The 19,381-nt window shown below is 40.9% G+C and overlaps 1 protein-coding gene across 1 annotated transcript in view; it reads right to left on the bottom strand.

Moving 5' to 3' along the window:
• Positions 1 to 479: 479 nt before the first annotated feature.
• Positions 480 to 19,381, bottom strand: part of BTG4 (BTG anti-proliferation factor 4) — a 52,494-nt gene continuing 33,592 nt past the window's right edge. Inside the window, exon 5 of the mRNA XM_032640824.1 lies at positions 480 to 639. Within this exon, the coding sequence (XP_032496715.1) occupies positions 603 to 639 (37 nt within the window). The 3' untranslated portion in view covers positions 480 to 602. The remainder of the gene's footprint in view (positions 640 to 19,381) is intronic.

Here is a 19,381-nt window from a genome sequence, read left to right as displayed (position 1 = left end):
ATGATAGAATAATACGTAGAATGAATTAGGTACTTTGTACATAACAGAAAATGTTCTATTAGTTTGCATGAATTAACTCATGTAATCTTCGCAAAAACCCTATGGCACTGATGTTATTTTTTTTCTCATTTTAAAACTGGTGGGGGGGGGTGGCGGAGGAGATACAGAATGGTTGAGTAAACTTATCCAAGAGCACACAACCAAAAGGGGAGAGCCAGGTTAGAATCCAGGCACCATGGCCTGAGAGCCCTCATGCCTGACTGCCACTTTACCTCTGTTTAGAAAAGTAGTAAATCAATGCTTGTAGTTAGCATAAATTTCGAACACTGAGTTAAATACTCCTTCCACTTTCCTGTAGTCTATACTGAATCCACTTATCCTGTTACAATTTAAATTGATGTCTCAATGCATTGACTTCCCTTTCTTGGTTGGTGCTACATAACTGAGCTACATGAGAATTTTTTAGCAAAAGGGTGGGTTTTGTTTTTGTTTGTTTTTATTCTTTTCAGGCTCCAGAAAATCACCCTGCAGATTGCTTCTCGTCTTCCTGCCATGGAAGCCTCAGACAATGCCTTCCAAGGTTCCTTCTTCTATCAGGTGCTTCAAATTCCCAGTCTCAGATGCGGGGTTTGTAGAATTCTAGGGTCTAGTAAAGAGAGACAGAAGCAAAAAGAACAGATGCAATAGAACATTTTTCTCTCTCAAGTCCTCACATATTTTATTCCCTCTAGGTAATGTCATTTAGGTAAGGCATAATAAATGTCCCCATGTAAGAGCTTTCTCTAATTAGTGAAATGACTATGTCCTGGCTTGTGCCCAGAGAATCATAATGGCTTTGTGCCCATTAATGAATCTCTGTCCTTATCAAAGCGGGTGGTTCCAGACTGGTGTTTCCCGTAAGAGTCATGGTCCCAGCTCAGGAAATCCTGCGCATTCAGCATCTTTCTACAGAGAGGGATCTAAATTGTTCCTGTCCTGGTAGTTCCTCAAATATGTAGACTGGCAGTGCCTTGGTGGAACACTCAGCTGGTGTATATCGACCTTACACACTATGACAGTAAACAATGATTGTGAGAGGGGAACTGCTAACCAATGTTAGAGGACTAGTAAATGGCTTATACTTGACTAGTAGGTTGTTAGGGGATTTAATAAAACCCAAAATTACTCATATATGATATTCTCCAGGCATTAATTTACTTGATCCTCAGGGCAATTTATTAAGTAAGCAAGAATTTAATCCTTTCTTACTGATGGGGAAACAAACTCAGGATTCATTGAGCTGCTATGTGCCAGGCACTTGGCCATATGCCTTACATGCATTATCTCATTTATAACTTACAGCACCCTAACCCCAAGGTAGGGGGTGTCGTTTCCATTTTATGAATTAGGAGATTGAGACCCAGAGAGGCCACGTAACTTGCCGGAGATCACAGTGTGGCAAGAGTTGGAACTCAAGTCTGGGTGTATTTGACATCAAACTTTTTAAATCACTAGTCTGTGCTGCCATCCACAGCTAATTCCAGAAACTGACCTCAGTCTGATTCCAAGCCATCTAAGGCTTTTCCATGCCAACCTATTGCCTCTGAAGAGAATGAACAAGGAGTTATTTCAAATCAATTAGGCAAGACAGGAGATTTGAGAACCTGATTACAATAATGGCACAAAAGACAAAGAAAGCCTGAGAGCCCTGAGAAGGCAATGCTTCTCAAACTCCGGTCCTTGGATCTCCTGCATCAACCACCTGGGGAGTTTGGTAAAAATGGAAATGGTGAGCCCACAGAACCAGAAATTCTGGGATGGGCCCCCAAAATACAATCACTCCTAGGTGATTCTTATTCACACTAAAGTTTGAGAACCACTGAGTAAAGAAACAGTAATTGGAGGACATTGATGATAAAAAAAAAACAGAGATATATGGGGCTTCCCTGGTGGTGCAGTGGTTGAGAGTCCACCTGCCAATGCAGGGGACATGGGTTCGTGCCCTGGTCCGGGAAGATCCCACATGCCGCGGAGTGGCTGGGCCCGTGAGCCATGGCCGCTGAGCCTGCACGTCCGGAGCCTGTGCTCCGCAATGGGAGAGGCCACGACAGTGAGAGGCCCGCGTATCGCAAAAAAAAAAAAAACCAGATAGATGAATAACTTTTCTCTGAATTTCCAAGTTTGTTTTCTGTAAGCTAGGGGTAGCAAAAATATTGGGAGACAGATTTATTGGGAAAATGATTTATTCAGAGAGTTGAGCTAAAACGATAATTTTTCCCTTGACCTTTGAATCTTCCCTTCAGTAAATTTTCATTAAGCCCAGGGAGTCCGTGACTTTATGATTCCCAAAGTTGTTTTAGATCATATAAAACTAGAAAAAGAAAAGAGGCAGTGGAAATGTTCCCCAAGGTTGACCTCTCTGTGTTTGGGTATTTTCTCCACTCAGAGTGCTGAAAACACACTGTTTGTTAGGAGAGAGTGTTTGGCATCAGTGGGAAGTTTCGTTCTGCTGTTGATCCACTGCCTGGCCCACATCGCTGTCGATGACCTCCAACAGGACTCCAACCCCACCTTCCTGAGGTCATTTTACAAGGTATTTATAGCATGCACAGGCGTTTTGCTTCCCCTTCTCTGTGACTGACGCCCCATTCCCCAGGACAGTAAGTGCTATGAACTTTGCAACATTTCAAATCTACTTAAGTCCCACTGGCGGCCTTTGGTTCCTACTGCCTTTCCCAATCAAATTTCCCGTGGCAGCATATGACAGAATGCATGCACCACTCTAAGAATTCTGGAGAGAAGTGGTCTTCCTATGCGAACAGCATCACAGCTTTCTGTGGATGTTTCATTGTCAACACTTGGAGCCTCAGCAGAATTACAAATGATAATAGTAACCCGTGGTGGGGGCAAGTAAAGACGATAAATCTCAAGCCCCATTTTTCTTTCAACTATTACTTTAAAGCTTTAATAGCAGTTGCCTGGAAGCTGAACTGATATGCCCACCTCACCTTTTCCTTGACCAGGGGTTGAAGGCCTATTTCAGGGAAGCATTCTCTATCACCCTGCGAATGTCAGCAGTTTCCCAGGACAGTAAGCTTGGCCAAAGCATAAGCGCTATTCTGCTGGGAGAGCAGCCCATGTCTGAAAGAGGAAGAGATCTTCTCTCTAAACTCATTGAAAGGAAACATGAGTCTCACTTGGAGCCAGAGTCATCAGAGGAGGTAACTGGCTTTAACTTGTGTAGCACATGGTTTTAAAATTGACTCCTTCGCAGAGTAAATGCCTCAGTGTATGACCTATTCAGATATTTCTGGCCTCCCTAGGTGGTACACTGCCTTGACACTCAGGCTGCTTCTCAAACCACATATGACAATATTTTTTAAATCCTATATTCTGCAGGGCAGACAGTGGGGACCTGGCTCATGGGGATTGCAAACACGGCTCCACAGTTAATTCATGTCCCACTAACATATTATCAATAAGTAAACAGATTTCCATCTATAAAACTCACTGTGACTTAGAGATTAAATTCAGATGCCCAAGTGGTAGCCTATTTACCCAGGCTTACTGTGTGCTGTTTTCTGTGCAAGCTTGACAATGATGTTCTTTTTTTTTTTTTTAAAAAAAGATGCTGGGGTGGGAGTTTATTAATTATTTATTTTTGCTGTGCTGGGTCTTCGTTTCTGTGGGAGGGCTTTCTCTAGTTGCGGCGAGTGGGGGCCACTCTTCATCGCGGTGCACGGGCCGCTTACTGTCGCGGCCTCTCTTGTTGCGGAGCACAGGCTCCAGACGCGCAGGCTCAGTAGTTGTGGCTCACGGGCCTAGTTGCTCTGCGGCATGTGGGATCTTCCCAGACCAGGGCTCGAACCCGTGTCCCCTGCATTAGCAGGCAGATTCTCAACCACTGCGCCACCAGGGAAGCCTCGACAATGGTATTCTTAATACTTATTAAGCACTTTTCTAAGGATATTATCTCAGATTTTTTTTTTTTTTTTTTTTTTTTTTTGCAGTACACGGGCCTCTCACTGCCGAGGCCTCTCCCGCTGCGGAGCACAGGCTCCGGACGCGCAGGCCCAGCGGCCATGGCTCACGGTCCCAGCCGCTCCGCGGCACGTGGGATCCTCCCAAACCAGGGCACGAAGCCGTGTCTCCCGCATCGGCAGGCGGACTCCCAACCACTGCGCCACCAGGGAAGCCCTATCTCAGCTTTTTAACTATTAAAATATAAAATTTAAATCTATGAACTTCCACTAAAAGACTGTCTTCCACTAAAGGTCAATTCATTCTTGAGTTATAAAGAGGAACATATTCTTTTTTTCACTATGTATATAAGACTTCATAAATTTCAAGGCATATATATATATATATATATATATATATATATATATATACATATATGTCTCATTTGAGCCATGCAGCAATCCTGCAAAATAGGTACCATACATATTTTTACTCACATTTTGTATTTAAGGGGAAATTAAGCAATTTACCCTAAACCGTACAGCTATTTGTAATGGTGGATCTGGGACTAGATTCTAGATATCTGACACCTAAGGAAATATTCCATATACATCTCCCTGTAATCAAACCTCCATTAGTTACTAAGTCAGATTTATTTGTGGTTGTTGGAGGTGATGGTGATGTTGGTCAATTCTCTATCCTCACCTAACAGCAGCATTTGACAATATGATTACTTTCTCCTCCTCCATCTACCTTCTTTACTTGGCTCCCAGGACACCGGCCTCCTCTGGTTTTCCTCCTGCCTCGATGACTGTTCCTTGTCACTCTCCTTTGCTGGTCTCTCCTCTTCTCCCTGGCCTCTTAATGTTGGAGGGACAGGATTCAGTCCTGTCCTCGTCCCTTCTATATTCACTCCCCTCAGGGGTCTCCTCTAGTGATCTAGCTTTAAATCCCACCTATATGTCAACAACTCTCAAATTTCATCTCCAGCCCTGACCCAACTCTCTAACTCAACTCATATATCCAGCTGCTTACTAACCATCTCCACTGGGATACCTAGTAAGTATCTCTAACTCAACATGCCCCAAACCAATCTTCTTTCCAAACCTGCTCCACTTGAAACCTTCCCCATCTCTGTTGATGGCAACTGTGTTCTTTTGATTTTTCAGGCCAAAGTCTTCTCTTCAGGCCAAACCTGTCTCTCTGTTACATACACTCCCAACAAATCCATCAGGATATTTTTCAGAAACTCTTCCTTCGCAAACTGCTCCTTCAAGTATATCCATAATCTAACCACTTCTCATCACCTGTGCTGCTACCAGCCTGGTGCAAGGCATCTCTTGCCTGGGCTGCCATTAGACTCACTAACCGATCTCCCTGAGTCCAACCTTGCCTCTCTTCAGTCTGTTCTCAGCATAGTCCCATAGTCATCCTTTGAAATTGAAAGTTGGGACTGCTCAAAGTCCTGCTGTGGTCCCCATTTCACTAGGGTAAAAGCCAAAGAAGCCAAGTCCCCCTTGTGTCTCACCCCCTCACCTACTACTCTTCCCCTCATTCATTCAACTCCAACCACACTTCCCTCCTTGCAGTTCTTCAGACACACCAGGGACACTCCCTTCTTAAGGGTTCCCTCTGCCTGCAATGTTCCTTCCTCCAAGGCAGTAGCTCCCAACCAGGAGCAATTTTATCCCTGGCTGGACATTTGGCAATGTCTGGAGACACTTTTAATTGTCTCACTCAGAGGAGGTGTGTGCTACTGTTAGCTAGTGGGTAGAGGCCAAGGATGCTTCTAACCATCCTACAGTGCATTGGACAGCCCCACAACAAAAAAATCATCTATCCCCAAGTGTCACTAGTGCTGAGGTTGAGAGACCCTGGTCTAGGCCTGACTCCCTTGCTTCCTTCATGAATTTGACTACTTCATGAATAATGACTACCGTGGCAACCCTGTCTTAATCTGCAACCCTCTTTACCCTGTTCATCAGCTTTTCCTTACTCTGCTCTACTTTTCTTTATCCTATATCATGTCCTAATGTACTACATAATTTACTTACATTTGGTTATTGCTTTTCTTCCCATGCTAGGATGTCAGCTCCATGAGGGCAGAGTTGTTGTGTTCTTTGCTTTTTCTGCTATAGCCCGTGTGCCACTCTAAGAACAGGCTTTCAATATATTTACTATGCTATTGAATAGATTTATATGAACCCTGATGCTATGCAGTAAAACATTTCAATCTACCAGAGCTAACTAGGAGGCAGATAATAGCAAACATTACACACTTGCCACACGTCAGATGTTCTGCTGGGAGTTTTACATGCATTATCTCATTTAATCTTCCCCATGCCCTTACAGGGTAGATGTTACTTTTATTCCTAACTTACAGATGAGAAATCTTCTGAGGCTTAGAAGTATTAAAAACAACTTTTCCTGGGCTTCCCTGTGGCGCAGTGGTTGAGAGTCCGCCTGCCGATGCAGGGAACATGGGTTCATGCCCCCATCCGGGGAGATCCCACATGCCGTGGAGTGGCTAGGCCCGTGAGCCATGGTCGCTGAGCCTGCACATCCGGAGCCTGTGCTCTGCAACGGGAGACGCCACAACAGTGAGAGGCCCGCGTACTGCAAAAAAACAAAAAAAAACCAACTTTTCCAAGACAGAGATAGTTGTGGAGCTGGGATGTTAGTACTCTGCCAACCACCATCTATGGAGAGGTCTCATTTTATTTTAATAGCAGAACTGTATATAGTACACTCAGGTACTGGTTAAGAAGATTCAAGAGTACTTAAAAGAAATGAGAGCCAAGATATTAAGTATATTATCATTTATCTTCCATACCCTCTACAGTATATTAGGAAAAACAAAGATCTTCTCCTTTTCACCAACATGGAACACTTTCTGAAAAGCATCCTCGCTGCAGAGCAACAAATCCCAAGAAAACCAAGAGATCAGCTTGGGGATGAAGATAAGGTAAGATGCCCATATGATCTACAGCACTGAGACTGTACTCTGCTATATACTCTGGAACTTTTTATTGTATGTTTAGGGCCATATTTATCATTGAGCATGTCAGCAGAACAAAGGATGGGAAATTAATGGTGGTATGAACAGGTAACATCATCAGTCACTTATTAAAAACTTTACCAACAGATGGTGGATCTTAGATCTTAGAGTTAATCCCTCTGCCTTCAGGCAGGTCAGGCATTAATCTTAGAGAGCAGGAACTGAGACTCAGACTTGCCCCAGTTCACCCAGCTAGGAAAAGACAAACAGCAACTAGGTCCACTGCCTTCTCATTCAGGGTTTCTCCCACTGTACAGTAATGATGCCTACTGCTGTTTTATAAAAGGTTGTTTTCAGTCTTAAGCACTTAAAATGTTGTTATACTCTTAAAAACCAACAAATATTTTGGTTCCAAGTGATCAGAATTAATATTTTGTAATGTATAATTAGCAAAGAGAAAACCCCAAGCATCCTCATTTTTCTCATGCAGAGCAGTGATCTAAACATGTGGAGATCAAGATCAGAAACAAGCACCCTAGAGACGTAACCGAGCACTGACTCTAGCCCTGGGCCCCTGTCCACTTTAAAGTTATCACCAGAGTCTGGGGTGAAAATTACTTTTAAAACTTTATTAAAGTATAATACAACTTTTTAAAGTGCACATATCATAAATGTACACCTCTTGAACTAGCCAAATGAACGTTCCCAGGTAAGCAACCAGACCAAGAAATAGAATGTTACCAGCTCCCCAGAAGCACCCCATGTCTCCCCTCCCAGTCACCTAAGAGTGGCCACTATCCTGACACCAAACATCATAAATTGTTTTTGCTTATTCGTGAATTTTATATCAATAGAATCATAAACTATGAGTTACTTTATTGCTCAAATTTGTGAGATTTATCCATATTGTTGCAGGTAGTTGTAGCTTGTTGATTCTCTTTGTTGTAAAGTATTCCATTGTACAGATATATCACAATTTATTCACTCTATACTGATGCACAGGTGGGTATCTTCCAGCTTAGGGTTTTTACAAATAGTTGTGCACCTTTTGATGACTATACCTAGTCAGGTATTTACTTAGGACTAGAACTTCTGGGTCTGAGGGTATGGATATGCTCAATGTCAGTATCTGCTATCAACCAGAGTCCCACCAGCCGTGGAACAGAGTTCTGTTTGTTCTCCATCTTTATCAGAACTAGCATTTTCCATCTTTTTTATTTTACCCATACTTCTGGGTGTGTGGTTTTAATTTGCATTTCCCTAATGGCCAATGGAACCGAACATCTTTCATATATTTATACAGCATTTGACTGTACTCTCGAGAGAGATGCCTATTCAAGCCTTTTGCCAATTTGTCATTGGATTGCCTATTTTTAATTGATTTGCAGGAATTCTTTATTCTGCGACTATTTTTCCTCATTCTGTGGATTGTCTTTTTATAGAAATAACTGCATGTTTCTTTTTCTGTTTTATTTTTAGATCTAGAAAGAAAATGGTGGCCTCATTTCAAGTCTGCATTATTAAAAGGTGTTAAATATATCAGTATAACATCCAATGGAGCTGAAAAGAGAACATTTGTATATAAATCACATAAATGTGTATTATAATTTGGGGTAGATACATAACATAAAGGGCTACTTCCTGACACGAAAGAAAAACATGCTGACATTTTCACTGTGACTAAAAGATTAGACCACATATATTATTATAATATTCATTTAAAGATATTGACTGAACCTCTTTTAAAAATGTAAAATTTGTATATATCATCATTTATCAGGCTAACTTATCTAAAATTGTTTGTTACCAAGTCACACAAAAGGAGATGGATATAGTTACAAAATATTTGGTGATCTGGAATGAGAATACATAAAATATAGGCCATGTGGCATACGTAAAATTCACTTTGGAGGCCCTGATTGGAAAATTTCAAAGGGATAAGCAGTTACCTAAAACTGAAGCTTCAGGGTAGATTTGAATATTAAGTAGGAGAGATACAACCATCACATGAATTCAGTGTAAGCCAAAATAAATTTTTTAATATAAACTCCAAACCTCAGATTACAATACAAAGTCTGCAACTCAAGCTGTTTCTCACATGGATAAATTTCTTACTGTGTTTCAAGATAGCAGAAGGGTTTTTTTAAATATATAAACTGATATTGAGTCTCCCAAGCAATGCAAGGAAAGCAGACAAGTTAAGAATTAAAACTGTAATTTAAATAAAAATTATATGGATGGATAATGAATAATAGCTAATCATTTAATGCAGTGACCATCTCATAGTCAAATTTTTAGTCCTGCAGGTCTTTGTCCTAATTAAAATATGTTCAGATATGGCTGAGGATTTAGCTTTAAATCCAACCAATCAAAATACAGTAAATTACTTTAGAGAAAAATTAAAACACTGAGACAACATGACAAGAAGATTTACAATTAAGGTTTAACAAAGAGTTTTAAATCAAGCCCTAAGGATGATCTGCTCAGAATCAACTCACTACATCTAACCTCTCCATTTCTCCAATCTTACACTGACATTGGGTTTTCATTTCTCTGTTGCTAGAGATTGGTCACTTAGTCATCTTAAACATTCATTCAGTTTAAATCATAGATTAGCCATCAGGCAAAGCAAGTACAAAATTTGTCAGCCTTAAAGCTGTTTCATTAGTGGGAATTCCCTGGCAGTCCAGTGGTTAGGACTCTGTACTTCCACTGCCAGGGGCCTGGGTTCAACCCCTGGTTGAGGAACTAAGATCCCACAAGCCACGCAGAGCAGGCAAATAAATTTTTTTTTAATTTTTAAAAAACTGTTTCATTAGTTACTATCTCAGTTAAAATTACCTGCTGCCTTCATAGAATAGATACCAATAACATGATAGTTGCCCTTAATAATGGGCTATGTGGGGCCTCCCTGGTGGCGCAGTGGTTGAGAATCCGCCTGCCGATGCAGGGGACACAGGTTTATGCCCCGGTCCGGGAAGATCCCACATGCCGTGGAGCGGCTGCGCCCGTGAGCCATGGCCGCTGAGCCTGTGAGTCCGGAGCCTGTGCTCCGCAATGGGAGAGGCCGCAACAGTGAGAGGCCCACGTACCGTAAAAAAAAAATAATAATAATGGGCTATGTGGCAGCTGTTCTGTCTCTTCCATGAACTGGGAATTCTTAAATAAAGCATACCTCCGAAATCATTGCATAATAACTTCATAAGATTAAAGCCTTGTCCAATACTCTGAGAAGGTAAGTCTTATTTTGATACGATAAATATTGAGTGTGTGTCAAGAACTTTATTTAATTATTCACATAAATTATGCAATGTATTTCCTAGAAAGCATCGTGAACATTAACTAAGCCAGACATACAAGACTATTTAGAATAGTTAGACTAAAACTCCAGATCCTCACAAAGAAAAAGTCGTGCAAAAACAAAAGTTTTTTTTTTTTATGTTCCTCATACTTTGCTGAACAAGGCACCTACCAAAACATGACTCTATTAACCTCTTGGCTGAATTCTTGGGCCCTCCATTTGATTCTATTAATACACTAACAGCTGCAGGCTTTTACTAAGTGCATGATTTTTAATGGAAATACCATAGATTATAAGGCAGAGATCATGTTCTTCTTCCTGCTGCATTATGCGTTTTATTGCTGAATCAAATCAATAGTAAGCTTTTAAAGTTTTGAGACTCTAGTATCTTTAAGGAATTAGGAATTAGCTTGTGTGCACGCATATATACACACATGCACAACTCATTGATCAAAAAAAAAGAATAAGAAAACCTCAATAGATACAGAAGCCATATTTTACCAACTACCAGCAATAAGAACCTTTTCCCAAAAATACAATGCTTAAAATAATTCTTCTTGAAACAATTTTTATTTCAAAAGTGGTACATAGACTTCTGCTTCCAGAAGGATGAATCAGACATACTTTTCCCTATTCCTCCCACTGAGAACAGCTAAGCCTCTGGACATTACATACAAAAACAAACAAGAAGATTTTGAAATGCATAGAGAAGAAAGTAGGCCAGCTAGGGAACTCAGAACCCAAAGTAGGATATGGTGGTGAACTCCACAGAGTCCCTTTTTCCCTTAATATTCCAGACTTGGATATAAAGAAGCCAGTAACCCATAAATACGAACGAGCACAGACCAAGAAAGCCTTCTCTCTCTAGCCAAAGGACTAAGAAAGGGGCAGCCTAGCGAGACAGAAAACTTTGAGATAATAATTGCTTTACTCTAGTCAAATATCAGAAAAAAGCTGACTCCACCCATGCCAGCAAAGGTTGAGTGAGGAATCTAGACCTTCACCCTTGCCAGGCTGCAACAAGACACCACAACCTCCTTTGGGGGTGGTGTCAGAGTAAAGAACCAAGCAGAGAACTAGGAGTTTTTACCTTTCCATCCTCCCCAGGCAGTAACAAACCCCTCTACACCTCATGGTATCAGTGGAGACCACATGGTGAATCTACCAACATATGGCAGTAATGCGCTACCTTATTACCACCACCTCCCTGCTGAAGTAGCATCAGTGGAGGCCAAGTGGTGAGTCAGAACTTTTACCATTGCCCACTGGTAATGATACCACCCTCATTAAAGCATTTATGAGTACCACATGGTGAGGTGGAATTCCCATACCTGCCCAGCAGGTATAAGAAACCCCTTCCCTGCATGTCAGTGGAGGCCAAGTGGGGAACCTGGACTTTCATCTCCCATCAGGCAGTAACAAGGCAGCATCCTCTCCCCTCCCACCCAAAGTGGGTGGAATAGTGTCAAAGGAAATCAGCTAAAACAAAGTTTAAATAAGATCCCAAGCCTTATAATATCAAAAATATACAGGTTTCAGTCAGAGAACCAGAAAGATATAAAACTGAGTGGAAAAAAAAGACAATAGATGCCAACACCAAAATGACAAAGATATTAGAATTATATTTCAAAGAGTTTAGGGGCTTCCCTGGTGGTGCAGTGGTTGAGAGTCCGCCTGCCGATGGAGGGGACACGGGTTCGTGCCCTGGTACGGGAAGATCCCACATGCCACGGAGCAGCTGAGCCCATGAGCCATGTCCACTGAGCGTGTGCATCCGGAACCTGTGCCCCGCAGCGGGAGAGGCCACAACAGTGAGAGGCCCGCGTACCACAAAAAAAAAAAGAGTTTAAAAGAACCATCATAAAAATACTTCAACAAGCAATTATGAACATGCTTGAAACAAATGAAAAAAATGGAAGTCTCAGCAAGAAACTATAAAGTCACAAAAAAGAAACAGAAGAAAAAGAAGAAACAAATGAAAAATTTAGAACTGAAAAATATACAAACCAAAATAAAAAGCTCAATGGATGGGCTCAACAGTAAAATGGAAAGAATAGAGGGAGGAAAAAAGTGAATTTTTAGATAGAACAATAGAAATTACCCAATATGAACAACAGAGAGAAAAAAAGACTGAACAAATGAATGTATCAGTGCCTCAGGGAATTATGGTACTATAACAAATGATCTGGCATTCAGGTCATCAAAGTCCTAGAAGAAGAAGAGAAAGATGGCAGGCTATAAAAGTACTCGAAGAAATAATGGCTGAAACTCCTCAAATTTGGAAAGAGACATAAACCTACAGATTCAAGGAGCTGAGTGAATATGAGACAAGATAAATCCAAATAAATCCGCACCAAATGCACCATAATTAGATTTCTGAAAACTAAAAGCAGAGAAAAAATTTGAAAGCAACCAGAGAAAAATGACACCTCACCTATAGAATAAAAACATTTTTATGACAGCAGATTTCTCATTAGAAAGCATAGAAGCCAGGAAGAAGTAGCACACTTTTCTAGTGCTGAAATAAAAACCATCAATCCAGAACTCTATATCTGGTGAACATATTCTTTAAAAATGAAGAGAAAAATCAATACATTCACAGATGAAGAAAAACTAACCCAGACTACCCTAAAAAAAAGCTAAAGGAAATTCCCTAAAAAGAAAGGAAACAAAACATCTTGGAACACCAGGAAGGAAGAACACAGTAAACAAAAATAAGGATAAAAACAATATCTTTCTTTCCTTCTCCTTTGAGTTTTCTAAAGTATGTTTGAAAGTTAAAGTAAAAATTATAATGCTGTCAGATGTGGCTCTAAAATCTATGTAGAGGAAATATTTAATACAATTATAAATGGAGGAGGATAATGAGAAATGAAGGGGGTTCAGGTTTCGACACTTCATTTGAACTGATAAAATAACAATCGTAAATCATGACAAGTTTTGTACTTATAATGCAATACCTAAAGCAACCACTAAACACACACACAGAGAAAGGCAAGAAGACAAATGAAAAGCAGAGAGAACAAATGGAAAACAAAAATTAAACAGCAGATTTAAGAACTAACATATCTATAATTATAATAATGTAAATAGTCTAAACACACCAATTAAAAGACAGAAATTGGCAGAAAATATGACTCAACTATATGGACATCATCAACTATAACCAGGTTCACAGCAGGTTGAAAGTAAAAAGATGGGAAAAGATATACCATGCATACATTAATCAAAAGAAATACACCATGCATACATTAATACACCATGCATACATTGATCAAAAGAAAGCAGGAGTGGCTACATTAATATCAGATAAAGCAATATCAGGGCAAAATAAATTACTAGAGACAGAAAGGAACATTATATAATGATAAAAATGTAGGTCTATCAAGAAGACACAGCAGTTCTAAATGTATAAAACAACAGAGTTGTACCATATAAAACAACAACAGAGTTGTACCAAATGTAAAACAAAAACTGATAGAACTCAAAGGAGAAATAGACAAATTGCAATTATAATTGGAGACTTCAACATCCCCTTTCAACAATTTATAAGACATCTAGACAGAAAATCAGCAAGGATATAGAAGAACTCAACACTTAATCAATAGTACTACTTAACATTAGTGGAACATTCCCCCAAACAACAGTAGAATAAATTATTTTCAATATTCTCTAACCAGAATATAATCAAATTAGAAACCAGTAACAGAAAAATAACAGGTAAATCTCCAAATACTTAGAAACTAAACAACATCTAAATAATCCAAGGATCAAAGAAGTTGTCTCAAGGAAAAATTTTAAAATACATTGAACTGAATGACAATGAAAAGTCAACATATAAAAGCTTGTCGGAACAGGTGAGCAGTGTTGAGAGGGAAATTTATAGCCCTGAGTACCTATATTAGAAAAGAAGAAAAGTCTCGAATCAAAAATCTAAGGTTGGGGAAATCCTTCAAGATGGCAGAGGAGTAAGATGTGGAGATCACCTTCCTCCCCACAGATACATCAAAAATACATCTACATGTGGAACAGCTTCTACAGAACACCTGCTGAACGCTGGCAGAAGGCCTCAGACTTCCAGAAAGGCAAGAAAATCTCCGCATAACTAGGTAGGGCAAAAGAAAAAAGAGAGACAAAGGAATAGGGATGGGACCTGCACCTCTGCGAGGGAGCTGTGAAGGAGGAAAAGTTTATGCACACTAGGAAGCCCCCTCACTGGCAGGGGTGGGTGGGGGGAGCTTCGGAGCCTCAGAGAACAGCGCAGCCACAGGGGTGCGGAGGGCAAAGCGGAGAGATTCCTGCACAGAGGATCGGTGCCGACCAGCACTCACCAGCCTGAGACGCTTGTCTGCTCACCTTCTGGGGTGGGTGGGGGCTGGGAGCTGAGGCTCGGGCTTCGGAGGTCAGACCCCGAGAGAGGACTGGGGTTGGCTGTGTGAAGACGGCCTGAGGAGGCCAGTGCACCACAGCTAACCAGGAGGGGGTCCGGGAAGAAGCCTGGGCCTGCCAGAAAAGCAAGAGACCATTGTTGCGGGGTGCGCGAGGAAAGGGGTGGGCCCAACATAGGAGCTTCTTGCTCCGTGCGCTCACAAATGGCAGGGCACCGCCTACACAAGGTCCAGGGGCGGGTGCAAGCCACAGTTGTTATCTTGGACACCAGAGGCGGGCAAGATGGCTAACGCTGCCACCGCGGGTCCTGTGAGCAAGTGCAGGTCCCTGCCCACACCTTCCCGGGAGCCTGTGCAGCCCACCACTGCCGAGGGTCCCACGGCAGTCTGAAGCATGCCATGCACTCTTCTGGGGCCAGCTTCGCCAGGAGAGCGCACAGTGCACCTCAGGCTGTTGCAACTTCCTGCCGCCTTCTGCCATCGCAGGCACACCCCGCACACCCCAATTGTGACTGCTTATCCCTCCCTCTCCCTGGCCTGAGTGAGCAAGTGAGCACTAATCAGCCACTGAATTCGCCCCTCTTGCCTGGGCGGGGGAACAGATGCCTGAGGGTGACCCACACGCAGAGGCGGGGCCAAAACCAAGCTGAACTCAAGGGGCAATGGGATCAAAGAAGAGGAAGGGATCTCTCCCTGCAGCCACAGGAGCAGCAGATTGCGTCCTTGCAAACGGTTGGTGAACCCTGCATCTGTGGAATATCTGATTTAACGAGTGTTCCCACAATTGAGGCTATGGACTTTGGCGGCAACTGTGAACTTTGGGAGCAAGTACACGCAGGAGTAAGGCCAGATCAGACAGAGTCTGAGTTGGCCACAAGTGCCCACTGCAGGTCCAGAGACCTACCTAGAAGTATTGGAGGACGTCCTAGGAAGGCAGGGATTGGCTGTGGCTCACTGTGGGGGCAAGGACACTGACAGCTGAGACCACAGGAGAATGTTATTATTATTACTATTGTTTTTTTCATTTTGTTTTGTTGTTGTTCTTTTTTTTATTATTCTTTTAATTTTATTTTTTATTTACTTTTTATTTTTATGGTTTTATTCTCTTTTTTTACTTATTTTTTTATTGGAGTATGATTGCTTTACAATGTTTTGTTAGTTTCTGCTGTACAATAAAGTGAATCAACTATATGTATACCTATATCCCCTCCCTTTTGGACCTCCCTCCCACCCCACCCATCCCACCCATCTACGTCGTCACAGAGCACCAAACTCAGCTTCCTGTGCTTTTATAAAGCATGTTCCCTCAAGCTATCTATTTTATATATGGTACTGTATATATGTCAATCCTAATCTCCCAGTTGGTCCCACCCTCCCCTTCCCCGCCATGTGTCCACATGTCCATTCTCTACACCTATGTCTCTATTCCTGCCCTGCAAAAAGGTTCATCTGTACCATTTTTCTAGATTCCACATATATGCATTAATATACAATATTTGTTTTTCTCTTTCTGGCTTATTTCACTCTGTATGACAGACTCCACGTCCATCCACATGTCTACAAATGACCCAATTTTGTTCCTTTTTATCGCTGAGTAATATTCCATTGTATATAGGTACCACATCTTCTTTATCCATTCATCTATCAGACATTTACATTATTTCCATTTCCTGGCTATTGTAAATAGTGCTGCAATGAATATTGGGGTACATGTGTCCTTCTGAATTACGGTTTTCTCAGGGTATATGCCCAGTAGTGGGATTGCTGGGTCGTATGGTAGTTCTATTTTTTGTTTTTTAAGGAACCTCCATACTGTTCTCCATAGTGGCTGTATCAATTTATATTCCCACCAACAGTGCAAGAGGGTTCCATTTTCTCCACACACTCTGCAGCATTTATTGTTTGTAGATTTTTTGATGATGGCCATTCTGACTGGTATGAGATGATATCTCATTGTAGTTTTGATTTGCATTTCTCTGATAATTAGTGATGTTGAGCATCTTTCCATGTGCCACTTGGCCACCTGTATGTCTTCTTTGGTGAAATGTCTATTTAGGTCTTCCAACCATTTTTTAATTGGGTTGTTTGTTTTCTTGGTTTTGAGCTCCACGGGCTGTTTGTATATTTTAGAGATTAATCCTTTGTCCGTTGCTTCATTTACAAATTTTCTCCCATTCTGAGGGTTGTCTTTTCATCTTGTTTATAGTTTCCTTTGCTGTGCAAAAGCCTTTGCTTCATTAGATCCCAGTTGTTTATTTTTCTTTTTATTTTCATTACTCTTGGAGGTGGGTCAAAAAAGATCTTGCCATGCTTGATGGCAAGAGTGTTTTTCTTATGTTTTCCTCTAAGAGTTTTATAGTGTCCAGTCTTACATTTAGGTCTTTAATCCATTTTGAGTTTATTTTTGTGTATGGTGTTAGGGAGTGTTCTAATATCATTCTTTAACGTGTAGCTGTCCAGTTTTAACACCACTTATTGAAGAGTCTGTCTTTTCTCCATTGTATGTTCTTGCCTGCTTGGTCATAAATTAGATGGCCATATGTGTGTGGGTTTATCTCTGGGCTTTTTATCCTGTTCCACTGATCTATGTTTCTGTTTTTGTGCCAGTACATATTGTCTTTTTTTTTTTAATTTATTTATTTTTGGCTGCATTGGGTCTTTGTTGCTGTGCACGGGCTTTCTCTAGTTGTGGCAAGCGGAGGCTACTCTTTGCTGTGGTTCACGGGCTTCTCATTGTGGTGGCTTCTCTTGTTGCAGAGCATGGGCTCTAAGCACATGGGCTTCAGTAGTTGTGGCATGCAGGCTCAGTTGTTGTGGCTCATGGGCTTAGTTGATCCATGGCATGTGGGATCTTCCCGGACCAGGGCTCGAACCCGTGTCGCCTGCATTGGCAGGCAGATTCTTAACCACTGTGTCACCAGGGAAGCCCCCATACTATCTTGATTACTGTAGCTTTGTAGTATAGTCTGAAGACAGGGAGCCTGATTCCTCCAGCTCCGTTTTTCTTTGTCAAGATTGCTTTGGCTATTCGGGGTCTTTTGTGTTTCCATACAAAAGAAAAATTGTAAAAATTTTTGTTCTAATTCTGTGAAGAATGCCATTAGTAATCTGATAGGGATTGCATTGAATCTGTAGACTGCTTTGGGTAGTATAGTCATTTTCACAATGTTGATTCTTCCAATTCAAGAATGTGGTATATTTCTTCATTTGTTGTTTATGTCATCTTTGATTACTTTCATCAGTGTTTTATAGTTTTCTGAGTACGGGTCTTCTGCATCCTTAGATAGGTTTATTCCTAGGTATTTTATTCTTTTTGTTGCTATGGTAAATGGGATTGTATCCTTAATTTCTCCTTCTGAATTATCTTAGCTTTTGCTTGTCTGTAAAGGTTTTAAACATGGCAGTGTGTACATGTCGATTCCAAACTGCCTAACTATCCCTTCCCCCACCCTTCCCCCCAGTAACCATAAGTTCGTTCTCTAAGTCCATGAGTCTGTTTCTGTTTTGTAAATAAGTTCATTTGTATCATTTCTTTTTAGATTCTGCACATAAGGGATATCATACGATATTTCTCTTTCTCTGTCTGACTTACTTTACTCAGTATGACAATCTCTAGGTCCATCCATATGGCTGCAAATGACATTTCATTCTCTTTAATGGCTGAGTAATATTCCATTGTATATATGTACCACATCCTCTTTATCCATTCCTCTGTTGATGGACATTTAGATTGTTTCCATGTCTTTGCTATCATAAACAGTGCTGCAATGAACATTGGGGTGCGTGTATCCTTTCAGACCATGTTTTCCTCCAGATATATGCCCAGGAGTGGGATTGCAGGGTCATATGGTAGCTCTATTTTTAGTTTTTTAAGGAACCTCCATACTGTTCTCCATAGGGGCTGTACCAATTTACATTCCCACCAACAGTGTAGGAGGGGTCCCTTCTCTTCACATTCTTTCCAGCATTTATTGTTTGAGGATTTTTTGATGATTTTTTTTGACTGATGTGAGGTGATAGCTCATTGTAGTTTTGATTTGCATTTCTCTAATAGTTAGTGATGGTGAACATCTTTTCATGTGCCTCTTGGCCATCTGTGTGTCTTCTTTGGAGAAACATCTATTCATGTCTTCTGCCCATTTTTGGATTGGATTGTTTGTTTTGATGATATTAAGTCTCATGAGCTGTTTGTAAATTTTGGAGACTAATCCCTTGTCGGTGACATGATTTGCAAATATTTTCTCCCAATCTGTGGGTTATATTTTTGTTTTGTTTATGGTTTCCTTTGCTATGCAAAAGCTTTTGCGTTTAATTAGGTCTCATTTGTTTATTTTTCTTTTTATTTCCATTATTCTGGAAGATGGATCAGAAAAGATACTGCTGCAATTTATGTCAGAGAGCTTTCTGCCTATGTTTTCCTCAAAGAGTTTTATAGTATCCAGTCTCACATTTAGGTCTTTAATCCATTTTGAGATTAGTTTTGTATACGGTGTTAAAGAATGATCTAATTTCATTTTTTACATGTAACTGTCCAGTTTTCCCAGCACAATTTGTTGAAGAGACTGTCTTCCCAGCGTTGTGTAGTCTTGCCTCCTTTGTCATAGATTAATTGACCATAGGTGCGTGGGTTTATTTCTGAGCTTTCTTTCTTGTTCCATTGATCTATATTTCTATTTTTGTGCCAGTAACATAATGATTTGATGACTATAGCTTTGTAGTATAGTCTGAAGTCAGGAAGCCTGATTCTTCCAGCTC

Source organism: Phocoena sinus, chromosome 8 (assembly GCF_008692025.1).
Source record: "Phocoena sinus isolate mPhoSin1 chromosome 8, mPhoSin1.pri, whole genome shotgun sequence".
NCBI lineage: Eukaryota > Metazoa > Chordata > Mammalia > Artiodactyla > Phocoenidae > Phocoena > Phocoena sinus.
Note: the sequence above shows the minus strand (reverse complement) of the source record. Positions and strands in the feature narration are given on the sequence as shown.